General features: G+C 39.8%; 1 protein-coding gene across 16 annotated transcripts in view; it reads left to right on the plus strand.

The window, feature by feature from the left end:
• The window catches only part of ICA1 (islet cell autoantigen 1), a 152,213-nt gene that overhangs the window by 34,862 nt on the left and 92,193 nt on the right, over positions 1-25,158 (plus strand). For all 16 annotated transcript variants that reach the window (XM_040472559.1, XM_040472562.1, XM_040472572.1 and 13 more), the window contains 2 exons: positions 257-380; positions 4,536-4,734. In XM_040472559.1, coding sequence (XP_040328493.1) covers positions 257-380; positions 4,536-4,734 — 323 coding nt within the window. The remainder of the gene's footprint in view (positions 1-256; positions 381-4,535; positions 4,735-25,158) is intronic.

The raw sequence follows: 25,158 nt of genomic DNA on the forward strand, positions 1-25,158 counted from the left end.
TTTTCTGGTTCTGATTACAGGGCACCAAACCCACTGACAGATGTACTCAAGTGAATTTGATCTCTCCTTTTTCAAGTGGAGGGACAGCATGAAAGTTAAATGGTGGTGGGGGGAGGGCTTACCTTGTAGCTTGCCACGTGGATTTAATTTCATCCCGTCTTTCCCTCTAAAAGAGAGAGGAACTTGTGGTGGGTCTCTCCTCTCTGTAATAAAAATGCTCATTGTTCATGGCTCCTTTTGGTCTTTTCTTCATCAGTCTTGTCTCAAGAAGAAAACGAACTGGGAAAATTTCTCCGATCCCAAGGCTTCCAAGACAAAACCAGAGCAGGAAAGATGATGCAAGCAACGGGAAAGGCCCTCTGCTTTTCTTCCCAGCAAAGGTGTGTGGCCTTCACTGGGGCTCCATTGGGGGCTCAGCAGAGAATCTGGCGTCTACCCAGCCATGGAGGGGACTCTCCTGTTCTTTAGAAGTCTCTCCCCTGAGACTGAGGAGCTACTCTGTTCTCAGTTATTAGTCTGTATTTAACTCTCTGATTAAGATAACCTGTATGATTTTTTTTACTCCCTATTAATTTTTAAGTTTTCGTTTTTTTCATATTTCTTCTGGTCTGTAGGGAGCGTTTCATTTGGCAATCACTCTGAGTGCTGCCTAGGCTTATGTTTGACCTTCAGCATTGCCCATAGCAGTCAGGCTGATCCCCTTCCAGCCTCTGATTAAAGCAGGAGCCTAATGAGACCAGGTGGAAGTGTTCCCTGTCTGCTCTCTGTAGGCCAATTAACTTTGGAGACGTGGTGGTCATGATTCTCAGACCCATTCTGCTCAGACCCTGGACCAGCAACATCAGCAGTATCCCCTAGAAGCTTGTTAGAAATGCAGAATTTAGGCCCCATCTCACAACTGCTGAACCCAAATCTGCATTTTAACAAGATCTTCCCAGTTGATTTTGATGCACATTTAAGTTTGAGAAGCTCTGGTAGAGAGGAAATTGTGGAAGAGAAGTGACATTTTTTTAACACTCTCATGACTCATTTTATGGTTGGTGTAGAATAAGCAGGAGCCCCTGCATGCAGTTGCATTTAGTGCCTGAGGAAAGTGACACTCCTTCTCCATTCCTCTTCCTCCAGTCACTAATTAGCCTAAACATGTCACTAATATTAGGCAAGATTATACCTACATAAGACATGTAGGTAGTTTCCAAAAATTTTCAGGTTACAAACATTTTGCTTCCTCCAATTGTCCAAAAGTTTCTTCTCTTAATTTCTTCTTCTTTCAGTCCCTGTGGGTCAAGAGCAGGCCATCAGCCTGTTACACAAGTTTCAATGAAAACCTGGAAAAGGTGGGGTGGAAGGAAGAGACCAACTGTGTCACTTTCCCGTGGTCCTACTCCTGGGCACGTTGGTTCTCCCTAATAACATCTGGACCCTGACTTTGTGGGCAGTGCCAACTTTCATAGTTGAATGAAGCTATGTCCAATAGTTCTGCACTTGTTTTCCAAGAAAAGTGTTTGCTTATAATTTTCAGTTGTATCTTTTAATCAATCTTATTTATAATCGTTTTCCTTGTAAAAATACTACTGCAAAAATTTAAAAGAGTCAAGTCCAAAGGAGAAAATTAAAAAGCAATTAAAAATTTCCTAATGCAGATGACCCACATGTAATGCTTTGATAGGTATTTTCTATGCATATATACTTTCCCCAGCCTTACCAAGATAATTGGTTCTCAATAAATCTTTCAAAGAGTAAATTCTCATGTGTTAAACATATACTTATCACTAATTTCAGTGGGAAAAATTATTATACATACCTGTATGCCAAGTTGTACATCAGCTTATGGGAAACAAAGCCAAATCCCTGGACACAATCACTGTAAGAGTTGCCATTACTGATCACATAATTACTTTATAACATGGCTATCCAGTTACACCGTTTCAGAGTTGTGTACCAAATTATCTCCCAGAACACACATGTGGTACCTTAAGTTTATATAATCTAACCTTTCGATATAAACAAAAACAGTAAAAGAAATCAACAGAAACAATGCAAAGAGTACTTAAAAGTATCACCACTATAAACTAGCAAACTGCACTATATCCATAATTTAATGCAGCTTGGACAACTTTAAAATTTGGAAGGTGACCTCCTGCAAGGTGGCCCTGGTTTCACAGCACTCAGCTGCTGACCGGGCACATGACATCCACACCAGTCCTCCTAAATATGGTAGGACTGTACCTACCATGATGACATAAAACTCTGACAAAGTTGAATTTTCAGATCTCGAATGGATGTAATTTGAAATATGCTGGGATATATTTTTAATAGAAACAGCATCCCACCAGACAGTTTTTTTGGAGTACTGCTTGCTGATCACTTAGCAAATTGATTTTGTGATCAAATAGCCATAACACCTTTTGTTCTCCATGTATACATTTTAAAAAACAACTATAGGGGCGCCTGGGTGGCGCAGTCGGTTAAGCGTCCGACTTCAGCCAGGTCACTATCTCGCGGTCCGTGAGTTCGAGCCCCGCGTCGGGCTCTGGGCTGATGGCTCAGAGCCTGGAGCCTGTTTCCGATTCTGTGTCTCCCTCTCTCTCTGCCCCTCCCCCGTTCATGCTCTGTCTCTCTCTGTCCCAAAAATAAACAAACATTAAAAAAAAAAAAAAAAACAACTATAGCATAGTGTTCCAGGGCATTCCACAATACGCTTAACCCGAGCCCTTCTGTTTATTACTTGGGTCACTTCCACATTTTCCTGCTAAATGATAAATGTCTTTGGAGTAGACCTTTATTTAGGCATTTTATTAATTATTCCCCTTGTGTAGGTTTTCATCAATGAAAATGTGTGCCAGTCTTCCACTAAAGCTTGGTATTTCTGGTTATTGAGTTTTTCCTTGGTCTAAACTCAGTCCTTGGTACCACAAATGAACAGGTTTTCACCTTTCTAATCTTGTGCGAAGCAAGTTACAGAAAAAAATGGAAGTGATTTTGTATGCTTTTTTCTTTCCTTTAAGATCTTAACATCTATCATCATGTCATTACCTCTTCAAAGGTTTCTGTCTAACTTTACAACAGTCAAAGAAATTGAGAATATTTTATTCATAAGACTCTTTTTCAGCCAGTTTAGGGAAATTGGCAAGGTCCAAGGGAAGAGAAGAAGGAGTCCAGAAATGAACAGGATTCTTAGGCGGACAGCTGAGGACTCTTTCTCTCTTTAAATAGAAGTCTCCAGTTTTATAAACCTTCACACCAGCATTTGTTTTACTGACTTATTTGATAGTCATTGCTACAACTGTGCATTCAATTTGATGAAAGATGGGTATTAAATTTAATCCAATGGTGATAAAGGACAAGCTTACTTTATGGCACCATAATATGTCTTTGAAAACCACCTGCAACACTTTGGTAGGATGATATGAGCAAACTACTTTTAGAGAAGAGCTGACTATTTAAAAACAATGCTTTACAGAAAAGAGGAAAACTGGAGAAAATAATAAAGGGTTTTTTTCTTAAACAGTTTATTGGCCCATCTGTAATCTTCCTGTGCTGTACACATGTGAGGCACTGCAGAAGCTGGTGGAGATGCCAAGCGCTGACTTCAGCTCACTAACACCACTGTTCCCTTCTGCTAAATAAGTTTGCATTTCATTTGAGATGTAATTCTTCATCTTATTTTTATGTTTTGAACCTGTGCCCTGCAAGTTCATGCAGACAACTGTATCTTAAGAGTGTAATTCATGTAATGTTACTCATCTTGGGTAGGAAGATGGGAGAAGCAGTATTTCCCTCCCCTGTAAAATATTGCATCCAAAGTTTGATATGCCTCAAACATTTTTTTTTACTTAATAAATGATGATGTGTTACAACTAATAATTATTTTCTATCCACTTCATTGTATGGTATACATTCATTTATGGTAGAATCCTTAAGTTTTGTTTCTTTATAAGGCTCAATCCTATAACCTATCTGAATGTACCTAACACAGTAGATCCACAGTGCTTCTCTCCCTTCCTAGACCATTTAAAAATTCTTCTGTTCATGCTTTATTCTCTGTGACTGTGGGAGCAGAACTCCTAGCATTTGGAGAGTAATCCAACAATGACCTAGCCAGGGAGACCCTAGTCAAATACAAGTCCACCCCTTCTCAAAGAGCCAGGCTTCAGAGGAGCAGAAGCAGGGAATGCCAAGAATAGAAATGGGAAATGGTTATGCCTTGACCCTTCTCCATGAACGCAGGATTGGTTCCAACTCCAGACAGGTAATCTTTGCCCAGGCATGAAACCACCCCCAACAGTACTGTTGGAAACCCTTCCCAATGGTACATTCAAGTAACAGTTATCTAAGGAATGAGTACATGGGTAATCATTTCTGGTGAACTCATCAGTTCATACGTTTCAATTATAATCCATCAAATATTTCTGCAGCATTGTCTATATTCTAGGCACTGTTCTAGGCTCATGAGTTTAAGATTGGTAAACTGTCAAGGATGCAAACTGATGGCCTGCTTAGTTTCAAGATTATGGCTTTATCCTCTTGTCTAGGTTGGCCTTGCGAAATCCATTGTGTCGATTTCACCAAGAAGTGGAGACTTTTCGGCACCGGGCCATCTCAGACACTTGGCTGACGGTGAATCGCATGGAGCAGTGCCGGACTGAATACAGAGGGGCATTATTATGGATGAAGGATGTGTCACAGGAGCTTGATCCAGACCTCTACAAGCAAATGGAGAAGTTCAGGAAGGTAGGATATTTTATGAAGGTTACCAAGAGGGGTACCTGCTGAAAGGTAATGAGGTGTGATTTGAATCACTCTAGTGAAGAAGACATAACTCAAAAGCACCAAGGATGCAATTAATCATCACCAGTGTCTTTTTATGTGACAGAATACCAATTAATGTGATATATAATTCTCTAAGGGTAAGATAGAAGAGACAGCTGAAAATTGCTGGGATTTAGTAACTAGTTCTAATTGAAGTCGGATTTTCATATAATGTACACTTTTTGTAAGGTTGTCACTTCAAAATGCTTTCTCATGCATAACTAAAAATCAAGATTAGATCAAATGAAAGTAGGAAGTGAGGACAGGCTATTGGAGGAATCTTTTTTACTTGCTAATGAGTATTAAAATTAATAGAATAATAATGTTCCTTTGTTTTGTGAAGTGGTTGAGAAGCAGTGGGGTTTGGTTGTGGGATTAACTAATGTGGCATCTGCAATAGACCACTTCAGAAATTTGTCTGAGGAAAATAGATTGCTAAGGAGGTGGGTATGCTCTTAAATTTCCCTGAAATAACTGGTGAGTAGCAGAAGAACAATATTCCCTTGTTTTTTTAATTCTCTTGCGTCAATTTAGCTGTTTGGAGATTTGGCCATACGAAGACAGATCCTACCACTAGGTGGCAGTCATATACTGAGTATTTATGAATATGCAATGACTTTTTGTTGTGTACAGTCTTGGTAGTTCTTTGTTTGGTTGATTTGGATGTATTTCAGGATGTGAAAGAAAAAAAAATCAAGCAAATGTTAGGTTTGACATAATATTGTGTCAATTATCTTACTCATTTCAAATGATCCATTTGTAATTAGTGATGTTGCTTAAAATCCCAAGGTTTCTTTTTAGGTACATCATGTGGAGTTGTAAATGGGAAACCCTGCTAGAGCGTAGGAGGTTGTGTATGTGTGTGTGTGTGTGTGTGTGTGTGTGTCTGTGTGTGTGTCTGTGTGTCTGTGTGATGGGGGAAAGGAGGGACCTTCTGTTGCTTAAGAATAGGGTCACCAATTCTTGGCTTAGTATTAGATTGATACAAATTCTTTTAAAAGCCAAATTTTATTTTCATTTGCAATTTGGAATCCCTCTTTATGAAGGGAATCGGAGTTTATTTTCTGATTATAGATAACCTTAAGGTAGTAGCAGCATCTAAATTCTTGGCAAGACAGATTTCTGAATTCATGGAAAATCTGAACTGAAAAGACATGAACTAGTAAAACTCACTCATTCTATAAATGAGAAAATCAAGGCCCAGCCTACATGAGAAATTTCCTGACTTTCTAATCAGGCCAGTAATTTGGTTTGTCTTTGACACTTTATTCGGGGGTTGGAGGAGGATGGAGTAGAGAAGTTCAAACAACAAACAAACAAACAAGACCGTACTTGGAGGCAATAGTGCCAGTCATTTTATATTTACTATTTCCTTTAAGCCTCACAATAATCAAGATACAAATTTAATTTTATAGATGAAGAAAGTGATACCTAGGTTAAGTAACAAGTCCAAGGTCAGACAAGGAAATGAAAGTCAGAATCTTAGAAAATAGGCATAAATTTTTTCCTTAAGAGGAAAAAAAAAGTTGAAGAACGTATCTAAAATTGACAGTTATTTTCATAGTAATACCTGTCTGTGATTTGTTTATCCAACAAACATTTATTGAATGCCTTTTTTTGTGCCGTGTAATAAAAATAAACATACACTTACTCTGGAAGGCAGAATTTCACGTGGAATTGTGTTTATTTGGTTTTGTTTTGGAAGGTGGTTACTAGCTGTGTTAGGATGAAATAAAAACCAAGCTCTTCGTCATTTGGGTTGAATGTTGAAACACTACCCACTCTTTAGTGTCATCAATCTGTTGATTTTGGAAAATATGGTTTAAAAAATTTTTTTGCCATGCAGAAGTAGCTGAAGCAATGCCTTACTCTACAATCCCATGTGCCCTGGATTTAATTTAATAGCTGAACATGGTGTACTTTGAGTTTAGGGAAAGAATTTTTTTTTTTAAAGAAGCCTGTATTCAAGTGGATATTTGATTAGGCAGGACCGCCCATGAGGACAGGGACCAGATTTGTCTTTTCACTGGCCAGCACCTGGCCCCCAAGTTAGCACTCGTATCAGATGGTCACATTCCAGCCATTGAGCTTGAAGTTCCAGACTCTGTTTCTCAGATCGATAGGGATTCCCACCACCCACACCTGGAATTGACAGATGGTTTTGTAGGTAAGAAGTAACATTATTATTTTGTGGCTTGCCGCTTTCTTTGGAATGGATTTAAATTGTGGAATGTGCTGTTTGCTTGAAGTTTATAACATGAAATTTAACTGTGAGCAAGCTTTAGTGTTTTGTCCCAGCAGGATTCCATTTTAAACAGTCTCCATTTATCTCTCAGAAACATGCTACTGAAACACTTTTCTATATCCTCTGGGAGAGGGGTCTGGCTGTGGGTGGCTTCTTAGGTGCCACTGTGGGAAGGAGAATTTCAGTCTCTGCAGAGCCAGCTGTCACCTTCATATTTCAACTGATGAATCCTGAACGAAAAGTGGTATTTTTCAATAAATTCAGTTCTTTGCATTCACACTTTCTGAGGAGACAGAATTCTAATTCATCCTCACAGATGTGATCCCCTGAGTTGCAATCTTTAGTATGCATTCATTCATTTATTCTTTCATCCAGCAAATGATATGGAAGCCCCACTGCATGGTAGGCCAGATGCAGAAAGGTATAGTAGTGAATAAGTAGACGTGATCACTGCCCTCCTGTCACATGTTGTCACTTGGGGATCAAGCAAGTAAACTTGATGCAGTATGATGAACCATTGTCTGTGGTAGCACATGGTATCATGGGAACACATAGGAGAGGCTTCCCAAAGAAGCATAACCACCTCTGTGTTCTCACTAGCTCACCCAGAAAATATAGAGAAGGGGTTGGAAGGACCCAAGCCTTGAGGCTGGGAGAGCTGCTTGGGAGGCTCTTGTACAAATCTAGGTGAGACATGGGGTGCCACAGAACCAAGATGCACGTAGACCAGGGAAATATATGTTCTGCCCTCTCCTACACTCCACAGAGGCAGCACTTTAATTACAGAGTCTTCTGTCTTCTTAGAAATGTGCAGAATAAGTATAAATAAATAAATAGCAAGATCAAGTGTACTTTCCCTTCCAACCAAAGCTTTTCTCATAGTATTTTCAAAGTGCTAAGAAACTTTTAAATAACACACCATGAGCATGACCAAAACGATGAATGAAAAACTTAAAATTAAACAAAGCAAATAATCTGTTTTCATTCTGGCAACCTTTGAAGCACATAGGCCTGATGACAGATCTCTCAGCAGCAACACTAATAAGCATTTATTAAGTGCCTATATTTGGGATGGAAATACAAAGAAGTGGAAGAGCTTGATCCCAGCCCTCAAGAAGGACCCTGCTAGTCATCTGTTCCTTGTCAAAATTACCGTGATAAACAAGACACCTGGAGAGTGTGGCCATATGTAGTTATTCTCCTAAAGACCAAATAATAGGAAATGGTGGATGAATTTAAATGTGCAGGGCTGGATGACTGTGAGCAGTAGGAAGCCCCTTCTGACAGTGTGATTCACCCCAGGAGGGAAATGGACGGGAGACTACACCACAAAGTATTTTATGAGCAGTTACAGCGTGTGATATATGTGCCCTTTGAAGGCAGAGTAAAAGGGTATGATTTAAAAATAGAAGTCAGCTTCTTGTAGCAGATTACATCAGCTTAAGTTGTGAGCTCACAGAAGAGCTTTTGCAGCCTGATGCCCTTGAGAGAGTCCTCCTGTGGTCAATTAAATGTCTTGTTTTTCTTGAAAGTCAGAAATGGGATGGAGGGTAATTATTCTAAATGGAATAAAAGCCGTGTTAGGTGTAAGAAAATAGTTCTGAATCCTCTAAAGAGATAATATGGAAATGTATACGTGGGCATTTGTTATGAGTCAGAGTCCTTATAGACAAGGACAAGGGAACCAGCGTTTTAATGAGGGCCATTTATTAAATGGCTTAATGAAATCCTACAGCATTTGTTTAGGGTTTCATCACCATAATTCAAAAGGGTATCTAAAACATATTGTAGGAAATATGAATGATACACACCGGCATTCTTGGGCTTGTGTCTTTTTAAAATCGTGTTAGATTTTGGAGAGCTGTTAATTTACTAACGTCCCATTATCAAAGGATATGTTACTGTGAGAAGGTTTCTTAACAAATGGCTTAATAGGTGGGACCTCGCTGGGGTCATCAGCCCATGGTGTTCCTGTGTCCTGACTGAAGGTTTGGATCTATAGAGCTTGGTCAAGGACTAGTAAACAGCAGTATTGACATTAGAGAGTTTTTTTTTTTTCCTGTGGACAAAGACTTGGGTTAATTAATTTGACAGTATCATTAATTACTGCTGAAATCATTGGTCTTTGTCAGAGGTCAGGCTCTTTTAGCAATTGAGGGCAGGTCCCACGGGAGCTGGAGACGCCAAGAGATGCAGGAGTATCACCACTCAGCCATCTCCTCATTCTGAGATAAAAAGCCTTTCCTTTTTGCCTGGGCCCTCCAGCTTTCTGGCTTACAAGAGTATTCTGCTTCATTTCAGTGCTAAGGGCAGGGCTGAGACCCCCCAATGAGTTGTGTTGAGTGAGCATGGAGAATTTCAGGTTTGGGTCCACACAATAGACCAACACCACTGTGCCTGCTTAAGCAGTGCCTTGACTCCAGGACTTGCTTTAATTCATACATAAAAGGGAAGGGTGTTTGGCCCATTATCAATTCTGTGTCTTCCAGTGCTACAATCCTATGCACTGACTTGAGCTCTTTGATGAGGTGAAAGTTCCTTTTGTAAAGCTAACACACTCTTTAACCTGTTTCATAACTCTCCATTTTCTTTTGTTGGTTTTTGGTGTGTGTTTGTTGTTTGTTTTGGTTGTTTAACTAGGGCCCCTGTTTTTTGTGGCCCCCAAGAAGACCAAATCGAGTTGCTAAACCTTACCCTTTGGTGGTGGTTTCTTTATACTACCTGAGTGCCATAGGAAAAACATGCCATTTCCATATGGTACCACTGGGAAGGGAACAAATAATTACACCCTTGCTTTCATTTTTAAATTTCATGAGGTGAGGCCTTTGGGGCTCTATGTGTCTTTATTAATTTCCCCCCTGAACTTGGCAAATGACAAAAATTAGTTTCAGGGTTAAGCCAAGACCATTTGGAATAGCAGGCATGAAACATAACTTACAAACCTGGTGTCTGGCCGGCTGTGGCTCTTGATTGGAAATAGAGACAAAGGAGCATGACCTCAGAGTTCAGATGGCTCTACCCTCTGTCTCCAGCCCTGCCTACACCAGCTGGGACAGCTTGGCTAGGTCCTGGTAAGTCTATGGCAATTTTCTCAATCACTAAAGGAGAAATAGGTACTAGATGACTGCCAAGCTCTCTTCCAGCTGTAATATTTCTCATATTCATTCTCTAAGTTAAGTTCATCTGTAGAGAAGTGTAGACACTGGTACAGAGCTAACATGTCCTTTGTCAGTGAAGTGTTTTCCTCTTAACTCTGGGTAAGTATTGGTCTTGTTGAGTCGGCTTGGTCTTGTCACTGTTGCTTTAATCTTAGACTCTGGAAAAGAATATTTCACTCACAAGATAAATCTTGGGCAGAGGAGACTTAAATTTTTACAAAATGAGTATAATTATATTTTTATTTAGAGAATACTTTTGCAAGGGTCAGAAACCTATGGCCCATGGGCCACCCACCTGTTTTGGTAAGTGAAGATTTTATTGTAACATGACCATGCCCATTCATTTATATATTATCTATGGCTGCTTGCATGATACCATAGGGGTATGAGTAGTTACAACAGAGACTGTGGTCTGCACAGATAAAAATATTTAGCTTCTGCCCCTTTTACAGAAAAGAGTTTGCTGGCCCTTGATTTATAGACACCTCTAATGCATGCTGAAGTTAAGAAGCTTTAAAAATTTAAAAATGTCTAATTGTGATAAAACACATAACATAAAATTTGCCATCTTAACCATTTTTAAGGGTCCAGTTCAGTGGTGTTAAGTATATTCACTTTGCTGTACAGCAGATCTCCAAAACTTGTTCATCTTGCAAAACTGAAACTCTGTACCTATTAAACAACCACTTCTCATTTGCCCCTCCTATCATTCCAGCCCCTGATAACTATCATTCTACTTTCAGTTTTTATGAATTTGACTACTTTAGATACCTCATATAGGTAGAATTATGCAGTATTTGCCTTTTTGCAACTAGCTTTTTTCCCTTAGCATATTGTCTTCAAGGTTCATCCATGTTGTAGCATGTGGCAGGATCTTTTTTCAAGGAATAACAATAGTTCTAAGGAGTAGTATTTCACTGTATGCTTATACCACCACATTGTACTTATTCATTTGTCGACAGACACATTTAAGTTGCTTCCATCACTTGGCTAGCATAGATAGTGCTACTTATGGATATTGGTGTGCAAATAGCTCTTCAAGACCCTCCTTTGAACCCCAAATGCATAATAAACAAACATAATATACATCTTATAAATATTTGTACTCCTGAATGAAATTTAATCCTTCCATTGAATAAAAATAAGACTTAGGTTATACAAGCAAGGAGTTGTTTGCTTTTATCATCCCAGAAAATACTGTCTACAAAATACTAATTCATAATTTATATTCTGTAATTTCTGTAAGAATAGTAAATATTGATATGTTTAAAAATAAACCTATAGAATAGCATAAAAGCAAATGTTTTGGTTTGAAATAGATTTTTTCACAGAGGAGTGGAGAGGACTACTTCTCTCTTGAGAGAGGTATCAAATCTTTGCATATGGCATTTCTCCAGTTGTTTGAAGGAAAAGCCTGCTTAACTCTCAAGTTTCAGAGTAGACTGGACAAAAGTGTGTTATCGAAGTGTGAACTGATCCCGTCCAAGATAGTTTTCCTTTTGCCAAATTGTCTGGCTTTTCTTCCTAAGACTTATATGTATTGGATGGCATATGCAAACCTGGTTTCTAGAATTTCATGGGTGATAATATACAAAACATACGATTTTACTGAGTAGAACCATCAGGTTCCAGATCAAAATGCTGCCGTATAATGAGCCCATTTTATAACCAGGGCTTCTCAGTGTGTTGGCAGCTAGAATGTCTTGGATGGATTCATTATTTCCGTATTTCATCATGTTGTGCTTTTGGCTGCAGGGTCAGAGGAGTGGCCAGTGCCCATGACACTCTCCCTCCCCTCCCCCTAGCCCAACCGCAGACTGTTCCATCTGCCTCTGTCTACTTTTGGTAGCTCCTGAAGAAGGTGTCATTTTAGATTATGGTTAAATGGAAAATCACTGTATTCAAGAAGTATGATATACTAGTTACTGTCTCTCTAGTCTCCGAGTCTGCCATATCTGTCTGTCCCTCTGTATTAGCTTCTTCCTTTTGATTAACAGCTCAAATTCATCTTTCCCAGCTAGTCCTCTTATTCTCTCTTGGCAAATTGGTTGCAATTCTTGCCATCTTAAGGAATTTAGTGTAAAAAAAAGACAGTGGTAGCTGGTGGGTTAGCTAAGCACTTTGGTTTTAAATGTTTATGCTTTAGAGATTTGTCCCACTATGCTATTATTCTTATTTTACAAAATGGTGGCTTACTTAGGTACACAAAATAGAATGTGATTTTATTTAATTTCCAACAGAGGCAATATACTACTTCCTGAATGCCAGTAACTTCACAATACTGTACGTTGCTTTTATTTGAGTTAAAAAGAATTTTCTTCAGAAACATTCCTCTTCACAACCAGACTTTTCAGTGACGGAGAAAAAATCATGATTTGATGGTTTCTAAATTGTCACTTCTACATCAGACTGGATTTTTTAATTGGCTATGGAGAGTTAGTCTTTCAGAAAGAAAGCTCTACATCACAATTACTTTGGGAGAAATCTGTGTTCTGTGTTAGCTTGCCATCAAGGGATATTGAAAGGTTTTGAGTAGCACCCTTTAAATTGATTGGGTTAATTTTTGAGAAACCCCCAACAAAGCATTTCTAACAAGATTTATTCAAGTAGTAATCGCCACATGATGGAGTCAAAGGCTGTTAGTGGTTTCATGGGTTCTCCCGTCCCTCAGGAAAACTCAGAATCTTCTTGCATCCAAGTCCTAAGTTGATCTATACTTTATTGTTTGAACTATCAAAAGAATGAGTTAATAGAAAACTGGTATTTCGATTCACAGTTCTGAGATTTTAAATAAAAGCAAATAGTAAGAAGATAGTTGATGATTCCTTGATTTCCAGAAAACTGACATAATACTAATCTCAGAGGGAAATTAGCCATGGATGCCCACATGTAACCCATTTATGACTGGTTCATGGTGGCTCTGTTTGCTGAAGCATGCACAGTTCTCCACCAGCTACTTCTCTCACGGTGGCTTCATGTTGCCTCCTTTAGGAAATTTTTGGTGAAAGTAAAACTTTGAATAGAAAGCAGCTTTAAAGTGTGTATGCTGAACTCTTCTAGCATAAAACTTTCAGGACAATTCTAGGTGTAATAGAACTATTTGAAAAACTTCTGTTGCGTATTCAGCAATTATCCTACACTTAATCATTGCATAAGATGAATGAAATTCATATACAGGAGCCCTAAAATCTTACACTGGCCAATTTCACATGGACTCAGGGAGCCCTAAGAAGCAGCAGGCCCTTGAAAGGCCATTGGTATAACTTTGACATGCAATTCCCACATGCATTAATCAGGCTTCTGTTGTTCCCATCAAATAAAATATGATTTTAGGGCTTGGTAACACTTCACAGTTGATTGGCTCTTTCTATCCAACTACCCATCTATCTGTCCATCCATCTATTTAAATTCACTCCCCAGCTGTGATCTTGAGACAACTATTGTCATTTAGATGTTGATTCCTTACTGTGGTTCTTCTAGTGACTGCTGACATTGGAATAGGGGATACTTCTCAAGATCGATTAATTATATAAACAAATTGAAGAATATTGTTTTTTTGTTTTGTTTTGTTGTTTTTTTTTTTTTCTTTGTTCCTTTAAATAGTTCCTCCCCTCCTCTGGGCTTGAGAGGTGGGACTCTGCATTCTTATAAGCAAACATAGTTCATGGGTGTTAGTTCATGTTCTGAGAGAGGTCCAGGCAAAGACACTTGGAAAATAACCCACATATAGGGAAGAAGAGCCATATGAAAAGCCCATAGATTAATGTATAGGAAATAAATAAATTTCTCAAATAGGGAAACTGAAAAGAAGCTAGCAGAGTAAAATTTATTACATTTAGGATCTTGTTCCCCTTTAATTTTTTCATCTTAAATTAGGGGGGAAAGGATACACGAGAACCTGGCAATAGTGATTGCTTCTGTGGCAGAGGACTAGATTGCAGGATGAGAGGAGAGGGTTGAGAATGAGGTTGGAGTTGCAGAACAGATAAGAGTGAGAACAGATAAGATTTGGTACAAGGAAAGAGATAAAATGAGAGGAAACTCCAAGTTGACAAAAACAGATGAGAAGCCAGGTTCCAAAGGTGATGTCACATGGGCAGCCAGATGAAGAAGGTGGAAGATGAAGTCATTTTCAAGAGCCATCAGCAGGGGGATAGCCATGTGAGGTGGTGAAGTCACTGAAGAAAAGAAGGATCAAAGGCAGATGCCTGAGGGAAACCCACCAAAATCAAGAAAGAAGAGAATGCTTCTTTTGAAAGCCTTCACTGTTCTAAGAGAACTGGAACAAGCAGAGTTTCGCATATCCTGAAGGGTTTAGGGAAAAGGTGAGAAAGCAAGCAGATAACTTTTCCCATCTCCTCTCAATTGCATCCTGGAAGGAAGGAGTTGTCTGAATTGCACCAGTGAGAATGCAGGGAAAAATGCTTTCCCAAAACAGAATCAAAGGCGAGAGGGCAACTATTTTAGAGGGAACAGCCTCCATGTTTTGGACCCCACATTAGGTCTTTGCAGTTGCATTGCAGCATTGTATAGGCTGGTATTGGATCTCTTAACGTGGAGGTTTTCTGCTGGCTTGAATGACATGTTCTGTGTTCATTGTCCACATCTAATTCTCATGCATGCTGATTAATATGCTCATACATCTTGCTGGCACTAAGTATCTCTCTCAACTCTTCTCTCTAAATCTAGCAATTTCATCAGTTCCTTTTAATTGGTAGTCTTACACATTTCACAGATGAAACTAAGCATACTTACATGCCTGTGAGCCCTGATTTTTGTCATTAAAATTTCTAGAGAAGTAGTATCAGTTGTCGTGAATCAATCTCTATTCCCTTTGGCTTCCCAGTGTTTATTTATTACCAGTTAATTTTTAATACTCTTACAAGGGCCTCTTAATGCTCCTAATGCTCTAAAAAGAAATTGAAATACATGCAGGTTCTAAACCAAGCATCTTTTTGCACACACATTGTAGATTGGGCTCCCGCAAACAAAGTATACATGTCAAAATCAGATATGACTGGGAAGGCATAGGGACTTAGTAGCCACCAGGGCTTTCAGACTGCATGGGGGACTCAGGTTTCACAGATTTTATCATAGTCACCATAAATCAATGTTTTAAAAAGTTGAAAGCATCTTTAATTTTAAAGATTTCCATATCTTCCACATCCAGACCGTGTAGGCGATGCTTCCTCACCCTCCTTCCCCAAGCCCTGCCAGGAAAAGCCAATGATTTGTAAATTGAAGCTATGTCAGCTAAAGCTTTTATTGGTACTTATTATCTGGGCCTCCGTCTGCTTTTAATTTTAATTCTCTGCTGAAAGAACTAGTTTGGCCTTTCTCTTTTTTCTTTTTCTTTTTCTTTCTTTTAATTTTTGCACATCTTTCCACTTTAAAAAGCAACAGCTAAAAGTAGTGATGTGAGCCAGACAATGGTTTCCAAAGTTAGCGTCCCTCTTTCCTATCCGTAGTGTATTTTGGGTTTGGGGCAAACCTCTTGTTTTCCATATTGACCTACTTGCCTCTCTTCTCTGCCTGGCATGTCCCCATTTCCTCCACCATTCTACAATTTCAGCTAATACATCATGTAAGTGAAGTAAACATTAAGAAGTTGATGCTAGGAAAGAGTGTTTTGAGAATAAAATAAAAGACTTAATCAACTTTTTCACCTATTCGATTGAGAAAGTAAGAACAACGTATTTTAAGAGAATGTTAAACATGAGTTGTGCAAAAGTCAAAATACTGCTCATTTTAAAGATATCTTTTTTCTAGTACAAAAGCACAGCCGATATTTAAGTCTACACTGAACAATATGATCACTTTATTTATATGAGATAATTAACATATTTGAATTTTTTCCCAGCCTCGAGTTTTTCTTAGCATTCTGCCATATAGATAGATGTAGCAGCCACTTAAATATGTACACAATGCGGAATATTTCTGATTAAATATTTGTAAAATGCTCTTCAGTTTAAAAAGCTGTTTCATATTCATTACTTCATTAAAGCTAGACAGCAGCAGTTCAGCGAGGGCATGAATTCATTGTCCTGTTTCTAAGCTAAGACGGAAAAGGCAGAGTCTGACTTACCTTTGGCTACTTATATGAATTGGAATTTGGACCCAGGTCCTCTGAATCCAAAAAATTAATGCTCCTTCTACCATTTCTGCCCCAAGTTCTTGCTAATCCAATAAGTGGATCCCTGTGTGTAGTGAGAGAAAATGTTTTTGTGGGGGAGGAGACCAGTTTTGCATTAAAGTAGCAGCCACATCTTCCAGCACATTCTGCATCCTCTGTTCTCATTTTTTTCTGACCCCAAAGACTTATTATACTAGTACTCTTAAAGAGTATTTGGAGTTTTTCTTCTCACCAAGGCAACCTGTCAATTTGTCTTCTAATCTAGTCACATTTCTGTATTCAGCATTTAGTACTTCTGTTGTACCTTGCTCTCTGAGTGCACTTTTGAAGTGAAATGACTGGTGTTCAGCATGGGTTCCTTGGGGTCAGGTGCCTGAATCCATAGCAATATACTTTAAGCTCAGAGCCCAATGTCTGAACAAATGCTGTAAGGCTCATGGATGGAGAGTAGACATCACAAAGGCCAGCATTCTCTCCAAGGCTCCTGTGCATATCAGCCTGTAGGTTTAAAACCAGTACAGTATGGAAAGATTTTGACTCCTAAGAAGAAAGTATCCAAGGCCCTACAGCAAATAGGCACAGGTAGATAGCGGGCCATGCGATGTTTCCAGTGAAGGACACACATACAACCAACCCTGAGTCAGGGCCTCTGTGGCCCATGTTGAGCATAAGAATCTTCTGAGAATCAAGTTGGACACAGAGAACCCTGAGTCCCTCCTAAGGATTCTGATTCAGGAGGCCTAGGGTGGGGCCCAGGGCTCTGATTTTCAGTGAGCTCCCAAGGTGATTCTCTTGCTGGGGAATCCTTGACCACATCTTGACATTTATTTTCCCAGAGCACCACTGTGGGATAGCTGATGCTCATAATGATGACTGATCCATCAAAAAAGGTGATTTTACTCTTTCAACAAGATAGACATTCAAAAGGACAAGTGTTTCATAGATGAAGATTTCCTATTTTTAAAGTATTTTTAAAAAATAGAGGAAACTTGAATTATATGGAAAAGTCAGTTAAATGAAACCACTTGATTCCCCCAGGGGTTCTACTATATTAAGCATTATTGTGCTTTTTGGCAATCACCATATATGTTTTCTTAAACCCTAGAGCCTGGAGATTTGTATACCACAGACACTCAAATATGCTTACTTTGCTCATCTACAATTAGTATTAATCTTGCTAATTAAATATTTTCTCCTATTTCCATTAAATTCCCCTCAGTATTCTCCAGGCTGACTCAGAAAACTGAAAAAGCTAGAATGGAGCCTCAGGTTAGTTAATATCTAGAATTGATTCCTCAAGATCATGCTGCTTTGTGGGCACATGGCAAACAATTCTGAGAATTCATTTATACACGTTCAACACAGGGAACTTTCCAGGAGCAATCTGGCACTGTTAGTGCCCTGATATGCATGTTAAAAAAAATGCAGCATCAGAAGTAAATCTCCCCCCTCTACATCCTTCCTGGTTCATGTGGTTTATCTAATGCCTGGAACTGGTCCATCCTCTTGGGACAAGATCATCCTAAAACAGAGAAGGCTTCATCACCAGGTTCTGTAACACTGCCATCATTTTACTCTGTGGTTTGTTAGGGCTAACATTATTCATAAGAAATAATGTCCTGGTTGTGAGGTACTTTCTGTAGTGAGTACCAAGATGTTGAGAACGAGTCAGGGATGGTATGAAAACAGTAATTCTCGTTTGTTGTAGAATGACATTTATGGCCATGCATGAGAGGCTGTGAAATTATAAAGGAAGACTGTCAGGAATATAGTACCTTGGCATTTCTTGACAAATGTTCAGCCATTCTTGAATAGGACAAATGGAACTTTGAAGTTGAATGTAATAGTAGAAATAACAAAATTTGTAAATACATTATTAAAGATTTATCATGTGCCAGCATTTTGCATAAATAGGCTCATTATCATGATTCCCTCTTGACAGGCAAGGATTTTGAAGCTTAAAAGAGGTTAAATAATTTTCTCATTGCCACACAGAATGTGGCTGGGCTGGGGAGCAAGGGATTATAAATTTTCTCAGGTCACATCTACATGCACACCTCCTTATTTTCTAGACTGGAAGTGTTTTCTTTCTGCCCATGCATGGTGGGGACTTCTAGACTTGTTCAGTTAAAGGAAGTTAAATATTCTCTCTCGTTTCAGTTTAAATGCTGAGTTTATTAAAAATTTGTCTTCCTGCTAGCACTAGTTTAAGTAGTCTCTTTTTGGATGATCTTTCAGAATTCCATCCTACTTCTTCTCCCTGGAGGACATTGGGCTATGTCCTGGAGGTGGGCAGAGAAGATGGTGTCCTTGAAGCCACCCTTAATCCCCAGGCTCCTTTCTTGTCTTTGCTGCAGGATAGCCAGTCTATACTTGCATGTTCTGTCCCTGAAGCCTGTGGCTGGGATAAGCCATCTCTTTCTCTTCTTTGGCAATGTTCTAGGAGCTTCAGCCACCTTCCCTTGATGAATCACCCTAATGGTAACTCAGATTACCTTAGGCTCCAATTTGGCCTCCAACCTAGGGCCACTCCCTGGTAAGCTCACCAACCTGTACCCTCAGTCACCTTCCTTTTCCTTCTAAAGGTCATGTGAGATCTTCTAGATTTCTTCCTCTCCACACCCCAAGAGCCCAGGGATATCCACGGGAGCGAAATTCCACCCTGCCTCATCAGCTGCACTGCTTTACTTGGATGCAGCCTGTCCTATTTGGAGCAAAGACAGGCTTGAGAGGCAGTCTCCTTGCAAACTCCTAAGCAGGCAGTGAGGTAGACCACATTCTGCCTTTAGTGTTTACTACCATGCTGGAAGAGAGGCAGACACATAAATGACAACACCAGTATAGTGAGCTATACCATAGTCCCAAAATAGGGAGGACATGATTTCTCAGCTATTCGCTGTTCTGTTTCTTCCAGAAAATTTCCTTTCTCCTTCCTTCCATTTCAATAACAGGTGCCTTTTTCTTTCTCAAGCTGACTAGCAGAGTGTCCCTCAAAATCTTCATCAGATCCTCTAACCTCTTTTCACTGTCCTCACAATTCTTTAAGTGAGCTAATCCAGTATCGCAGATGCCACTCCATGTTCTAGGTATTGATTGCTGGACCTCTCCCTTTAGGCCTGATTTCTCACTTATGATAACAGGACACCCTAGGAAATCTAAGACTGTGGGTCTCCTCACAGACCACAATCCACTTGACATGACATTGCCTTCTCTCCATGTCCTGTCTCCTCCTCACATAAGCCTCTTATTTTTACAACTTACTTGGCTTTGTTGATGGCCCTACCAGTCTCCTAGATTCAAGACTCAAAACCTGACACATTCCTTACCTTCACTCTTGTTATCCAGTCAGCCATCATATACAGCCCACTGAGACTTCCTTCAGAATGCTCCTTGCCTTGGTCTCTTCCTCTTGCTTCTTGTTGCAACCACCCTAGTCTTGGATTTTCATCACCTGGGTGGGGCTTTAATGAAAGACCTCCTAGCAGATGTCACTTCTGCTCTTTTGCTTGCCCCTTTCACATTCCTCTCCCTCCCCCCAAACCCCTCACCCACACTCTTATACTAAATAACACCTTCTCTAGTGGTCTTGATGGTCTTGTCATGCTGAATCTCTGCTCAAGGATCTCTTCTGCTTTTCTGTTAACCTCCCCCTTATCCATGTTCTCTGTGACCTTGCCCATGTTGTCCATCCAGTGCTGGCCCACATTCCCTTGCAGTTAAACTGGAAGTTCTGTAATCAGACCAGGTTGCAGCACTACTTGGCAGTAGAGATCCTGAAGGAATAACTGTTAATGTGGGAAGAATCCTAAGGGAACTGAAAAACATCTTCCTTTTTCTGTAGATTTTAAAGCAGTAAGAGGTAGACTAATTTGGATGTTTTAGATGCAGGAGCCAATAGGTGATCTTGTTGGGTCCTCTTCAGATAGAAGTGTACATCCGTCCACATGACAGTTACGTCTCGTAAAGAAGTCTGAAAAGCCTTTTGCATCTAAACCAAAGAGGGTAAGTACTCTATCAACCTTACCTATGTTGTTTCTATCTTAGTAATGAAATGTGCATGCTTCCTCCAGATAGAAGCCCAATACAAGGACCTTAAATGAGATCTGCTTTGTGACTCCCTTCGGTACTCTTTATTTATTTATTTTCTCCCACTGCTTCAGTAAAAAATATTGTTCCTTTTTCATTTGTTCTCTCAAGCATTTTTATATGCCTGTTTGTGCATTAATTGAGAATCCCTTGTCACTGGGAGAATAATTGTTTTTTTTCAAAAGCACTTTACAACCTTGATGTTCCTCATTATCTTCCTTTGAAACGAGTCAGCAAGGTCTGCCTTATCCTTTAACATCTAATGTTGTGCCTTCTGTAAAGGCAGAGTTTTTGCTTGAAACACTGGTCAGGATTCTGGTTCCCCTGAGTCTCCTAGAAAGAGGCCCCCAGAGAAGCAGACTGACCCTTCTGTGATGAACAGTAGCTAAAAAATTGATGGGAATGTTGATCAAGAAAAAAATCAGATTTTTAAAAAGACATGTGAGTTCCTAGATGTTTGCCTTCTCTGTGGCAATATTTGTGGATTTTTACCATTTTGCTTTGATTGAGGAGCAAAAAGTTACATTTGCAAAAAGAGCACTCACTTCAAAGATAATCTATTGTCAACAAAAACTCTAGGCTTACTTTTCATTCTTTGATCTTCCTTCCGTTGCTTCAGTGAGCAATTATTGAATGTGCCTGTTGTATTGGATGCTATGGAAAATAGAACAGAGATATAAAATCATCCCCTCCTCAGTTTTACAGTTTAGGTGGGGAGATAAGACATACACTTTTAAGAGAAAATCTGCTGGGTTGCTTGGCATTCAGGTGAGTACTATGGTCCCTGTATGGCATTCCTTAGATTCCTGTCCCTTCAGAACTGCGTAAGGGTACATGAAGTCCCATCTAAATTGGGTGAACTTACCACTTTATTCTAAACTGAATATATTTCTATCCAAATTAAAATTCATAAGCCATAGGAGGGAACAATCTCTAATAATAACTACTCACGCTCAGAGTGTTCCATTTTTTTTCACCTTTCATTTTATAAGTCATATCTCATGTGCCATGAGAGAGACGTCATAAGGAGGAAGGTAGAGGCTCCCAGAGTTTGATTTACACGTGGTTGTGCTGGAGAGCCTGCTAGAACTGGCACAGAGACGTCTTGCCTGGTGGACTCCAGATCTAGTGCTCCTTTCAGCCAGAGCATGACTTGGTAGAGAGCTGGTCATGAGACTGACTTCACCAGCCAAGCTTTCTGCCTGGGAAATAGTAGGAAATAAGCTTGAAGTTACTCACAGATACTAAGGATCTGTTTATTTTTTATTAAAAAAAATTTTTTTGGTGTTTATTTAGTTTTGAGAGAGAGAGAGAAAGAGAGAGAGAGAGCACACAAGCAGTGGAGTGACAGAGAGAGAGAGGGACACACAGAATCTGAAGCAGGCTCCAGGCTTTGAGCTGTCAGCACAGAGCCCAACACGGGGCTCGAACTCACAAACCGTGAGATCATGACCTGAGCTGAAGTCAGACGCTTAACCGACTGAGCCACCCAGGTGCCCCAGGCTGTTTATTTTTGGGGGTCAAGAACAAGGAAAAACAGCATTATGGTGACTACTTCCTAGAGACACTACCAGGTTTTGGAGAAGTGTGTGTATGAGAGAGAGAGAGCAAGAGTGAGAGCATGCAAGCACAGGAGTATGAGAACACACAGGCATGTTCATAACCAGCAATGTATCTGCTTCCAGCATTTTTCCTGCCTGTCTTTACATGATTAAACCACAGTTGGAAGCGATGAGCTACATCAGTAGTGGATACTTGAATTCAGCAGCTCTCCCCACCAGTCAGCACCTCTGTATCCCATGGCATTTGGCCAGTTTTCTGCATTTTCTTCATTGTTCGAAAACAATCCTGGGGTTTCTCTGTGCTTGCTTCTGGTGCTTTGGAAGTTTCCATCCTCAACTTGATGTAACTCATTCTCCAAGCATGTGTGAGTTTCCTCCCATTGAGCACACGTGGTGCTAGGCAACCTTGAGGGCACACAGCTTAAAAGGAGACAGCAATTTAAAGAAAAGAAATCATAGATTAATGTAAGTGATAGATATAAATGTGTAAATACGAACATGTAACATTCAGGGCATTTCCTGGGTATCTGACTATCCCATTACTACGTGCTATTTTATATAAACTGGACAAGCTGGCTACCTTATTCTTAACAGGCTCCCATTAATATGGTTACTTGACTCATTGCAATAATGGAAGAAGAAGAGCAGTACTTCAATTTACCGGTGCCATTAGGTGTTAGCATTCACTCATTTAACAAAAGTTTTGAACCACTACAATGTGCACAGCACCAGGGATACAGTGCTGAGCAAAAAAGCCACAATCTCTGCCCTCACGTAAGCAATAGGGAGATAGACACACAATAAATATTTCATACTGAGGAAGACATAACTAAAAATTGTGACATTATCTGTGAGAGAAAATTATAGTTTGCTATGGGAGTATAACTGGGACCTCATTAAGATAGGAAAGGGAGAGCAGGCTTCTCTGTGTAGGGTTCCTGATTTTAGTTTGGAGCTTGAGGGATGCAGTGGTGACAGCCAGAAGTTTCAAGGGTGAGCTCTGTGTGAAAATAACAGCATGCAGGAAAGTCCTGAGGTGAAAAAGGGCTGGGAGGAAAGAGATCTAGGTTGTGGGAGGATAGTCAGTGAAGGGCAGGAGGCAGGACATGGTGGACTTTGTAGAATAGGTAATAGTCTCAGAATTTAAGTTTAAGAACACTGAAAAGCTATTTAAAAATGGGGGGGGGGAGTGAAAAATAACAGATTTGTGTTTTTAAATGGTTACTCTGCTGTATTTTTGAAAGTGTACTAAGAAATGGGTGAGGAAGGGAGTGGAGGGCAAACACGGATTGAAGGAAAATATTAATGTAGCATTAAGGTGACTAATGACGGTGGTTTGGACAAGGGCAGCAATAATCAATGTGAGGGAAAGTTGGGGCATTTACGATCTGCTTTGGGGTTAGCATGGACAGAAGTTGGTGAAGGCTTACCTATGGAGAGAGAAGAAGAGTCAAAGGTGGGCCCTACATATCTAGCATAGTGGAAAGAGGTAGCCCTTACTGAACCAAGGAAGACAGGATGAAAGGCAAGTTCGGGCATAAGAACAGTAATTTATTCTTTGAGTACATTATGTAGGAGTTGAGTGTGAGAGACTCTCAAGAGAGGTTGTGTATTTCATTTTGGATCTCCACAAAGAGGACTAGGTGAGATACATTTAGGAATTGTTGGTATCTGAGACTGATAATGGATGAGAAATGATGAGATCCCCTAGGAGAGGGTTTAGAATATGAAGAGAAAAAGGACTAGAATTTCAGCATTTAAGGGTTAAGTATGGGAGACACCAATGAAATAAAGAAAAAGCAAGATTATTTGGTATCATGGCAACCAAAAAGAAAAAAAAAAAGAAGAAAGTGTTTCAAAGGAAGAATCTGTCAACTCTAAATTTCCCCACTGTTACATTAAGTATCAATATGAATAAAAGGTTTCCAGATATAGCATCAGCCAAATCCATTTTATAGGATTATTGAGTAAGTGTTCATGTATGGATATGAGGAAAAGGGAGATATGGACGTGGAGACATCTCTTTTTGAGAAGATTGGATGAGAAGTAGAGTGTGGAAGAAGCTTGAGCCTGATTTTTCCTGATAGGAGACACTAAAGCTTGTCTGACTACAGATGAGTAATGGGAGGGAGATGGAATACCGAGTTAAAGATAATGAAGAGAAAGGGCTGTTGTAGTGCTGGTGGGTCCTCACCTAGAAGACTAGAAGGATTAGAATACAGAGCCCACACAATGAGAGTGGTCTTTGGTAGAAAGAGGAGAGAGAAAGAGAGGGGGAGAGAGGGGAAAGAAATGGTGGAAAGACAGTGGATCTGATTGTAGGAAAATTAGGAAGTTCCCATATCATGGCTCCAGTTTTCTCCTTGAAGTATCAGAAATATACATCCCCTGAGAATAAAGGGAAAAAAGAAGAGTTGGGTTTGAGAAGATAGGACAAGCATGACGTATTTGACTAAAGAAACATTCAGTGTCTTGAATGCCTAGTTGAAAGTAGTCATCAGGGCCATCATGTATAGTTCTGTAGGTTGTGCATTGTACAAGGTTGTCATGCCCAAGAGGAGCGCTATTCACATCATAAGCATAGGTTTGTATATATATTATGACAGGTTACTGGCAGAGGGCAGTAAAGTATCTTGTTCTTAAAAAACTGAGCTATCACCCCAGCTTCCTGACAGAGAAGTGAAGTGTCTTGAGGAAGGGACGTATTTTAAGTGCCACACAGGCACAATTTGGGATACTTGTATTGGCACTCACACACTTATAGGATAATACCACTCTGCGCCATGGGTGACTTTTCTTCAGCAGCATACAAGTTACTGCAGGCACAGACATGAGAAGGTGGGTGATTAGATCCATCCATTGTTGGAGTTTTCCAGGCAGTTGTGACATGGGAAATGTCACATGAGAAATGTCACATGAGAAATGAGAGTGGACATGAGAAATGCTGATGATATCAGCCAAAGAGATGGTGCCCACAGAGTACAAGCTAGATGAGGAGGAAAATGAGGAAGGAGGTTAGTGGATCTGATCTATCAGTGAGAATGAAACCTTGGCTATTATACTGGGGATTTCTGAGAAAGTGAGTCCCAAGGATAGGAAGCTGTAATCAAAGAGTATGAAATTTAATTGGCGATTTTGGAGGTAGGGAGTTTCTGGTGAAGT

This window comes from Herpailurus yagouaroundi, unplaced genomic scaffold (assembly GCF_014898765.1).
Source record: "Herpailurus yagouaroundi ecotype Mexico unplaced genomic scaffold, PumYag 100, whole genome shotgun sequence".
NCBI lineage: Eukaryota > Metazoa > Chordata > Mammalia > Carnivora > Felidae > Herpailurus > Herpailurus yagouaroundi.